General features: G+C 45.2%; 1 protein-coding gene across 3 annotated transcripts in view; it reads right to left on the bottom strand.

The window, feature by feature from the left end:
• Positions 1 to 9,961, bottom strand: part of TUBB3 (tubulin beta 3 class III) — a 12,331-nt gene extending 2,370 nt beyond the window's left edge. The window contains exons 1-3 of one of the 3 annotated variants that reach the window (XM_018566492.1): positions 9,846 to 9,956; positions 2,960 to 3,068; positions 2,044 to 2,154 (exon numbers count right to left, since the gene is read on the bottom strand). In XM_018566492.1, coding sequence (XP_018421994.1) covers positions 2,044 to 2,154; positions 2,960 to 3,068; positions 9,846 to 9,902 — 277 coding nt within the window. In that variant the 5' untranslated portion in view covers positions 9,903 to 9,956. Of the gene's footprint in view, positions 1 to 2,043; positions 2,155 to 2,959; positions 3,069 to 9,845 lie in introns of all 3 variants that reach the window. The other 2 variants (XM_018566494.1, XM_018566493.1) reach the window with 2 other exon arrangements.
• Positions 9,962 to 10,646: the final 685 nt, after the last annotated feature.

Below are 10,646 nucleotides of genomic sequence, written 5' to 3'. Positions count from 1 at the left end.
GCCATACAACCGATTGGTGGCTATAGAGTATATGTAAAACAGCCGTTAACGGCTGTAAAAACAAGCGGGTCTTTCCTGCCCGTGCGCGCGGAGATGCGAGTCAGCCGTCCGCCCGTAGAAAAAAAACGGACGGATGGCTGACGGCAACTGGGTGAAAAGGGGGAAACGTACCCTGTTGATAAGAGACTTTTACGTTGATACGGTTATTTTTTTCTTGTAACATTTTCAGTTCATTTTTATTTTTTTATTTTCTTTTTATTTATCATCATATTTTTTTATTTTCTATACTCTATTATATATAGAACTGGGATATAAGATGTTGCTGTGCATGGTCAACACAATTTTTCCCTTGCGCTAGTTTCTTAATGTGTGCCCATAGAGACTGCTCAATCTTAGAGGTCACCATTAAAGCTTAATGGCAGGCAGATAGAAGAAACTCCAATTGAAGAAACTCCAGTTGTTCTTGCATTAATGCATTTGATGTTGAGGACCTGGTTGTTCTATTTAGCAGGGGTGTGTGAATTACACCATTCCACTATCCACTGTCTAACTGGCCAAGACAGTATGTATATCACATTACCTACATATCAAAATCTCCACTCCTCCAAAAATGATACTCTCTGTTGTTGGTGCAATTGGATAGTGTTCAGTCACCTGATGCTCTTTTCTGCTATTTAAAGCTTTGCTATGAAGAGCTCTCTCATCTTTGTAAGAATAGAGTTAATATGTTCCCTTTGTATTACTGGAGCCTTTGTTTTATATCCACTCCTATCTGTGGGCAATCCCTCCAGTTTTCTCCCATAGCACAGAAACAAACTGGTAGCGTAAATGACTTGAAACCAGTTAGCTGTATAGACTGTATGACCCTGGTAGGAATATTATATTGTAGGCTTCCTGAGGGACAGGGACTAAAGTGACCAGCCTATGTGCTTTGAAGAGTTCTACATAAATGAATAAAATAACTTGTGACCAACCAAGCTTGCTCCCTATATTCCTTTGGAGAATCCTCTAGAAGTTTTATTGTACAACATGTTTTTCCAGCATCTGCAAATTTGACTTTTAAACCTAAACACCAGACAGATATGTAAAAACACTATTTAATATAGTTATGTGTTAATTTAATGCATGTTGATAAAGAATCAGAATTAGTACCTAAATCCATCTCTATATTGGCCTCCTGGAGAGGGAAGGCCAGCACTTTTCACAGTGCTGCCAAACATGTTGAACATGATAACTGGACAAGAAAGTAGAGTGATGACCTCATCAGACTGCTGCTTCTCTTTTATTGTCCAATCACTGGACTGGGGCAAACTGGCTACAAGCAATCCTAGAGAGGGAAGGCCAGCACTTTTCACAGTGCTGTCAATCAACATTTTGAACATGACAACAGGACAAGAAAGCAAAGTAATGACCTAATCTGACTGCTGCTTCCCTTTTACTGTCCAATCACTGGACTGGGGCAAATTGGCTACAAGCAATATTGCTTAAAGGAGAACTATGAGGTGAGTGCTTTTCACTCACCTCATAGTTCTAGCCGACCTGTGACAATGAGACTGTCACAGGTCGGCTGAGTAGATCGGGAGGTGAGCGAACACATACCGGCGTTCGCCCACTTCTCTATCCTGTCACGGCAGTGAGCCGTGACAGGGGAGGGACTGGATTCCCCCCTCCCCGCTCCGATCCTCCAGTGCTGACTGGCGGAACGGACGGGGGAGGGGGCGGGTACAGCTGGCTCTGCCTCTAGATAGGCGGAGCCAGCTGTCACTCACGCAGCTGGGCGGATCCAGACATAATTGTCGGGATCCGCTTCAGCTGCGGGGTCTCAGTATACCGTGAGTTGTAGCTCGCTGTATACTGAGCCTAAGGTGACGGGAGGACGCTAGTTTGTGTCCTCCTGTTACCCTAAGGAGAACTATGAGGAAAAGCCCTAACCCCATAGTTCTCCTTTAAGTTTTTTAGCTGTTTGCCTGGAGTTCAGCTTTAAAATAAAATGGCAACAACCCTGCAAAAGAGAAACAAGCAAAAACTGGACTTTTATTATACCAAATATGAAGTTATCAGGTCGGAAAAGATGTCCAAAGGCTCCAGAACGGACGCTGTCCATTGTCCCGGGTTCCAAGTCTACTAGGATGGCTCGCGGTACATACTTGTGTGCTAAAAATACAAAGAGATATGTTGTGAGAAAAACAAAAGAGCATCTAAGCTGAATCTCTATTGTCAGCCTCGGATCTCAGTCTTCAATACAAAAAGGTGACATGTGCCAGTACGTATTCCTGTCTTTCAAGTCAGGGAGAAACTAATTGGTTACTCTGAACAGCCCAGACAATTCTTTAGACACTCTCATACAGTATATACAGTGGCAGAACTACCGCCGGAGTAGCCGGTGGGGTCCGGTCCTGGGCACCCCCACAGCCTCAGTGGGGTCCGGTCCTGCAATATGGGGCAGTGGACGGTCCCGGTGTTCGAACACCGGGGCCCCGCACTCCGACGGGCTTCTCAGTGAGGGGGCGGGTCCTGTGACTCACCTCCCCTCCCGGCCGCGTCCATAGTAACAGGCGGCGGGAGGGAAGGTGAGTCACAGGAGGCGTGTGTGTTTTCTCAAACTAAGCAACACTTTAGAATTTCTACAGTTCAAGCCCCAATAAAGGGGACCCTTACCACTCACAAAACGCATTGGCTACAAATAAACTTGATGACATTAGCTACACCAATCTTTCCCAACCTTTTTTGCCCCAGAGGAACCCTTGAACCCTGAAATTATTTTCAGTTCCTGGGAGACCCCTGGTAAAGCCAATTAATTAAGGGTCAGTGGGAAAAATGCTTCTACATTGTTGGCCATTGGGAAGATTACCATCCTTACAGTGGTGGTCAGAATGACTGTCGGTGTGTGTGCAAATGTAACCAATGGAACCACTAGAGGGAACATGTGCTCTATATTCATTACACATAGCGGACTTACAGGAGGCCTCATTGTAATATACACTAATTCTCTCCAGTTGAAGGTCAGAGTCCCCGACGTAGTTTCCAGTGGGGTCAATTCCATGTTCATCGCTGATCACTTCCCAAAACTGAGGAAAGAAACAGAAAGAGTTAAAAGGTTAGCTTGGGCGGGAATTAAAAACAAGAAGAACCTGATGTTCCACAATGTTCAGAATGTACAGAAAGAGTTTAATATATTCTGAATTTCTCCACAAACCATGTGTACAATACAAAGACAGAGAACACATCTGTAGTGTAGCCCATCACACAGCTCACATTGGTTGGGACACGGCCATTTGGTGTATGATGACCCCCATTAGAGGGCAGCACATACAGATCCCATTTAACTTCCATCAAGTCATACAGACCTGAAATAAGAGTATAACCCAGTTTTACTATCTTCCACCAGACTGAGCTATGACCTCATTATGTTTATGCAGCACAGGTGAGTATCAGTGGGTGGGGTGTGCGTAGTCAAGGGAACCTGTCATTTTGCCCTGAACGGGCAAAGCAAAGGATCCTCTTCAGGTTTAAATTGAAGATTCTTGTGATGATTACATAGTCTATTTTCACAGTAAAAGGTGATATTTTGTTACTTAGTAACTAAAATAACAGAAGAAGCATCTCTGTGCAATTATATTTTTACCCCATGGTCAGAAAGCTTGTATAACTCTCATTGCAAGGCCAATAAATCTTCAAATCAGGTTTTTAAAAAGGAAAATTCTACTTTTTTCTATAAATAATTAGCACTTAACCCTTGCAGTGTGGGGGTAGCCCCACTGGAAGGATTAATAAAAGTTTTGCCTACATTAAATCTGATATTAACAACATTATTAATTGAAGCTTTGCAAGGATCCAAGTGCTATGTACAGTATATAAATCAGGGGTGCCCATAAGGTAGATCGCGATCCACCAGTTGATCACGATCTACCAGTGATCGCATAGCGATCTAACACTGGTAGATCGCTAGGTCCTCTCCTCCCACCGTGGGGCTTCTCTGGATCCCCGCTGCTCTCCCCATCTGTATGCAGCAGGGATCCGAGAAGTGAAGGAATCACTGCAGCCGGCGGCAGGGGAGGGCGGAGCCGCTGTCACAGAACTAATGCCGAGCAGTGAGGAGAGAGAGACGCTCGGCCAGGATCTGACAGCCCACGCCTCCAGGGTTGCCACCTTTTCTTCAAACGAAACCCGAACACTCTAGAGACGCATAGGCATTTTTTTGGGAGAATGAGTCACGGCTTATTCATATGTAAAAAGTGCCGCCCATTCATATGTATATATCACAGTCGAGACTATTTTCAGTGGGAGGCCAGTAGCCCCTATCTTAATTTTGGTTGCACCCTGTCTTCCTCACATCTTGTGTCCAGGTTTCTGCTGCCCTGAAACCTGAACACAGCATTCAAAACCCGAACAGTCCAGGTGAATCCTGGACAGGTGGCAACCCTACGCGCCTCTCTCTCCTCACCTCTCGGGCCTTAGTTCTGTGACAGCAGCTCCGTCCTCCGCCCCCCTACCCACGGCTGAAGTGCTTCTTTCACTTCTCGTCGGATCCCCCGCTGTCTCTGCCCGGGAGAGCAGGGGGGATCCAGAGGAGAAGCTGAGCCCCGGAGTGCATGGTCAAGCGGCAGAGGATCGGTACATATCAGTGATGTGTACCAATCCTCTGTGCAGGACAAACACTGGAGCGATCAGCTGATCACTCCAAGTGTTTGTAAATAACATCACTTCCTGGTAATTCATCAGTTTCTCAATGGGGGAGAAGCATTCTGTACAGAGGCTCCTCCCCCATTCAGGGGTGATTGTAAAATATTTTCTGAATGAATGGGAAGCCTCTGTGCTTTCCATTCATTTAGAATAGAGGCTGCAGAAAAAAAGATTGAGGACTTTGTGTGCTCAATTTCTTATCCATTGAGCATTGCAGCAGTGCAGAATGGCATCAGCTATAGAGGACTACAACTCCCAGCAATACTTTATACAGAGGGGGGCCCGAAAAAAAATCTTGCACCAGGGACCTTTGATCCTTAGGTCCGCCACTGCTCTAGGACGCACTGTAATGTAAGCCGGCCGACTCCCTGCATTCAGGGGCGGGAGGGGGCGTGGGGTTGTATTGAAGTCAATGGCACCGCAGCCATTACCCCCACCCCGCACATTAGTGCCTGCATTCCGGTCCAGTGCGATTTGCAAAAATAGTGCTCGCAGCATTTTTGCGGATCGCACTGTGGGCAAGGGGCCTGCCCGAGGTGCCATTGACTTCAATGCACCGCCACGCCCCCTCCCGCCCCTGAATGCAGGTGTTTTTTTGTTGGTAGAGATCATTGAGCTTGTCATTTTAAAAGTAGATTCCCAGACGAAAAATATTGGGCGCCCCTGACATATATGATGTAGCCTGTCAGTGGCATTACCACAGCAGTTTTTGTTTTTCTGAGACCCCGTAGTTTTATTATCTGTTGATCCGGCCAGTAGATCTCTTATTAATCCACTTTCTGTAACGCTCCCCAGCTGTTCTTTCCTAAATCACAGCTGCTGCTGCAAAAAAGGTGTCAACAGGAAGCAATGGTGTCACCCTCTCTGTCAAGTGGCAGTGTTCAGGGCCTAGCCATTGGCTGCCCAGCCCGAGTATTGCATCATGGCAGAAGGTCATTTGCACCCCCCATAACCCCCATTTGCATTGGTTTTGACAGAGGAAGAAGCAGAGAACGAGCGCAGTAAAGGTGAGTCATGGGTAGGAGATGCCCTGAATGCAAAGGTGACAGGGTCTCTTTAACTCTCCAGCATCTACCAAAATGAATATGTATACACTGAGTGGCCAGATTATTATGACCATCCCATCAGTACTTCGTTGGGCCACCTTTTGCCTTCAATATTGTGGCGATTCTTCTTGGCATTGACTCCACGAGATGTTGAAAGGTGATGCGAGGAATCTGACACCACTAATTTGATGCACGGTTGCCCTTCTGTTGTCTTGTACCAGTCTTGCCACTCTCCGTTCTGCCCTAACATTGACTAGTCGCTGACGGCCACAATTCGCACGTTCAGACCCAGATTTTCGGCTGACAGTCCGGTCTTTAAACACTTTAACAACAGCCGCTCTTGAACATTTAATGAATTCTGCTGTTTTGCTGATACTCGCTCCATGGCTCCGAGCGCCAAGTCATCCCACGTTCAAAGGCTGTTAAATCGCGTTGTTTCCCTGTATCTTCAGAAAAATAATAATGGTCTGGCCCTCTAGCAACTTCAGTGCAAAATTATAGCTAATTTGCCTACAAACGTCAGGTGGTCATAATAATCTGGCCACTCAGTGTATGAGTGCCTCTATTGTCAGCTAAAAATGAATGAGCCACATACTGATTTCTTTTATTTGCTTTCTCTTTACATTTATGGTATGCTACATAAAGTTCAATAAAATGAACCATGCCTGATCTTGCTTTATTAAACGTGGTACTCCAGTTAGCAAACTGAAATTATTTTTAATGACAAGGGGGCTTAGTTTATTGTATCGTACTGCAAGATTTGTAATTGCGGTCCATTTATTTCATGCACTGTATAAACCAGACAGGCCCTGGTATCTTATTCGGCAGAGAAAGCCGGGTTATAACAAAAGAAAAAACCACAAAGGCTACGCCAAGCTCCCGGGCTGGCAACACCCAGCAAGCACATTCCAGCAGCTGGGATGAGGAGGCAAGGGTGGGGCACAGAGGCAGGGAAGGAGGAATTATTCTCATGGCAAGGAAGGAAGATGAAAGAGAATGAAATTACACTAAGGAGAGATAATTCAGAGATCAGAGGAGCAGTGTAAGCATGGCTTATGTGAAGTGAGGAGGCCACCATGGAATCTAGAAAAGATACACCAAGCTTATTCAACACAAGAAGGTAGTATTAAAGTATAACAGTGGCGTGTAAAGTGATGTTACCCCCAGGAACCCATTACCTTACTGTATTTGGCTTAGCCAATGGGTTGCTTTAAGGTTAATGAACACTGCATGCTACCATTGTCTATACATTACTCCGCCTGGCAGGTCCTCATTTGGCATAGTGTTTGCTAGAATTGTGTTGGTCACATCAACCAGTCATAATCTCCCTTTCCACCTTGGAGCAAAGACTGAGAAATAAACATCAAATCTGATTGGTGGTCCCCCCAATCAATGTGGCACCCTGCGTCCCAGCTTGGCCTCCGATGCCTTTCCTTCCCATCCACCGGAAGACGCTTCCCTTGGCCCACTCAGGCAGCAGGCCTATTTTTGGGACATGTGAACCCATAGGCAAACCCTGTCGGGACCATAATGAACCTAAAATCTGATTGGTGGCTATTGACAATACAGACTTAATTTTTTACTTCTATACAATTTGATTGAGGTCAAGAGTCCTTCATTCCATGCAAGGTTGAGGAGAAGACAGGCGCTATCCACAGCAAACAATTTCAGATGTCTTATGTAGTGCAAGCTGGGAGTAAATGCAAATATTCAACTTGTTGCCATGGAAAAAAGGCCCCTTGCCATGGAACTCTTAGAATAAACATCGCCCATTATCTTTTTGACTCTACCTACATTTTAAAAACTTGGCCAAAATATTTCCTAACCAACCAACCGTGTTCCCACCATCACACAGTGACCTAAGGGCAATGGCCATGGAACTCATTTAAAAAGCCATGGAAGTCATAATAAAGAGGAACAAGAATGTTTTTTCTTAAAAACCCTGAAGGAGTTAATTTAATGTCCATTGTAAAATATATATTTAATTGACTACATATCAAGTTATGTAACTTTAAAGTCATCACAAGGTCCCTGGGTAAATGATACTGCAAAGCCTTTCCTCATTCCTCCATACTGCACTGCCTCTACAGTTCACTGTTGTGCCATATAATAAATCTAATAACGGTACTGTCCCAGCACAGCTGTTCCATTTCCCTACCCCCAACCGCTTTTCTCCCCTGTGACAGCCCAGAGACCTGCTGCACTTATTGATTCGCCATTCTTCAGGCTCAGGGGACCAGCTGATGACTAAAAGATGTCTGCAGGGTGATCAAAGCATCTGTCTGTCTCACAGCAAGTGCTGTCTGGCACCATAGATGTGATACTCCTCGCTGTGATGTCACACCATAGGAAAAAGAAAATGCCAGTCAACTGCTCCTCCTTCAGGGGCCACCACCGCTAACACATTATGGAATCCTACACTGCATGGTGGCAAATGATCAAAAAATTATTATTCTTGCCATTGTGGATGAAGTATTGAATAGACCATTGCGTGTTTTCTTGGTTCACATGTGTCGCACATATGCTGCATAATTCCTCACTATGTTCATCCTGTGTTATTATTATTATTATTCAGGATTTATATAGCGCCAACAATTTGCGCAACGCTTTACAATATAAGGAAGACATTACAATCACAATACAATTCAAGACAAGATGGTAAGGAGGGCCCAGCCCGTGAGGGCTTACAATCTAAAAGGGAGGGGCAAGTGATACATGAGGAGGTAGCTGTGTGGGGATGATTTCTTTGTACCTGTTTATTTGTTATCCTATAAATTATAAAAATTGATTCTTAAAAAAAATTAAATAAATGAAAAATCAAAAAAGATGACAAAAAGCTTAAATGTAAGATGACTGCTAAAATAGCGATCAGCTAAAACGTTCAATCCCTGCACAATGGTGAGGAAGCAGATACGATCTGGAATTCATTTATACAAAAATGTAATAAAATCTGAAATCATTTATTGCATCGACAGGTGTCGCAATATTTTATGGAGGTCTCGCAACATCAGATCTTTTGTTGGATTGAGCAGATATACAAACCCCTATAATAACAATATTATCCTTGCCCAATTATGTCATTTTAAATGCTCTTTTGTTAAATAAAAAATGTCATTGCTTGTGGCATTGAGCACCCTGAAACGTAAAGATATTAATATCTTTTTTAAATATCGACGTAGCCTGAAAAAGTCCTTGCATCCCGATGTGTTCCCAACTCCCAGTTCTTTGTCTGCGATTGTACAAATAGAATTAAAGCCAGGATGACATCACCTTTCCACATTGCCTTACTCTAAGCTTTGAGCTTGCTGCTGCAGGATGGGAGTGGCACTGTGCAGCTAAACAATACATTACTGGCTGCATCCGGCGTGGCAGAGGTTAAATCATGGATGAGCTCAGCGACAGCGCTGTCTGAAGGCATGGAGATGATAGCTTGGCTTTCTCTCCCCAAATGAATTAGGCAGCGTTGGGAGAGAGCAGCAAGCAGCTGGCTCCCTGCAGGATGGCTGGTGTCATTAGGCTCAAGCTAATCTCGGAAACGGGTACAGCCTAATCACATCCCCCTCACTCCCATCCAGAGTGACAATCGACCGACACCTCCCTTCGCTGGCTCCAAGCAGATCCCTTTAATTAAACAGGATTTACTCACTCAGCCGTCCCTTCCCATCAAAAGCAATGAAGTCACTGCTTACTGTCAAGTTAACCCCTTATATGCTAACAAGGTACAGGCAGCCAGCCATAAGCCTAGAGTGGTGGCACTTGTAGCCCAGCTCCATCACTGCCTGGATTGACAGCAAGGCCTTTCCATCGGGGTTGTGGTGGTGGGGGGGTCAGAAGGATGCTACCTCCCTCTTTGATGGGACAATGGGGCTTTGTCCTGTTCGGCCTCAAAGGAGTTAACTCGCAGCTCCTGCGCCCACATAAAGGAATAGCCAAGTCAGTCCAGGCTGAAAGCAAAGCATTATATGAAGAATACAGCAATGAAACAACCTCAAGCCTTCAGCCAAAAACAAAAGAAAAAAAATCTGCGCTTAGGTGGGTGGAAGCAAAGTTCTCAGTGTGACTGCCTTCACAAGAAGTAGAATTTGCCCGATGGGTGAGCATGGGCAGGGATCCTACCTTGGCCCCGATCTGGTTGCCGCACTGGCCGGCCTGGATGTGCACAATCTCCCTCATGCTGGCTCTGGTCTGGCTCGGGATGCGGACACTGGAGGTGGTGGTTCGTCGGCGAGCACCTTATAAACCCGGAGCGATGACGTCACGACAGCTAGGAGCCAATCGCAGATCGCCTGCGTCTGCAGCGCCCTCAGGCGGTCGCCTGACTTGCCTTGCGGTAGCGCCGGGCCTGCATGTGATTCCTACTCTTTCATTTGATCATGGGGTAAAGGATTCACTTAGAAATTGTTACATTGTCGCCCTGATGAAGGGATCCTGTGCGGTCCCGAAACGTCGCTATTTTGTATATGAAATTGACGATTGGTCTGATTAAAGCAATCGTCAATTGTCATGTACAAAATAGCAACGTTTTGGGTCCGCACGGATCCCTTCATTCAGGGCAACAATGTAACATTGTTACATTGTCGCCCCGATGAAGGGATCCTGTGCGGCCCCGAAACGTTGCTATTTTGTATATGACAATTGACGATTGGTCCGATTAAATGGACATCAAAGATATTTACTGAGTGCTGGTGATTTCTCCTTTCCACTGTTTGTTGCACGGTGAAATCTGTGATTGTCACTGCGAGCACCACTACCAGTACTTGGGTCGGGGGCGCTGTGAGGAGTGCAGAGGGACTTACTACTTTCTATCCTATTATATTGTGACATCTGTGTAAAAGAGAGATTTCCTTTACAGAGATTTCCTTTGACTTCCTGTGTAGGATAATCTCCATGAGCGAACACAGAAGGTAAAAGAAAGTA

Source organism: Nanorana parkeri, unplaced genomic scaffold (assembly GCF_000935625.1).
Source record: "Nanorana parkeri isolate BGI_ZX_2015 unplaced genomic scaffold, ASM93562v1 scaffold952, whole genome shotgun sequence".
Classification (NCBI taxonomy): domain Eukaryota; kingdom Metazoa; phylum Chordata; class Amphibia; order Anura; family Dicroglossidae; genus Nanorana; species Nanorana parkeri.
The sequence above is the reverse complement of the archived record's forward strand: the minus strand, read 5'-3'. Positions and strand labels throughout refer to the sequence as shown.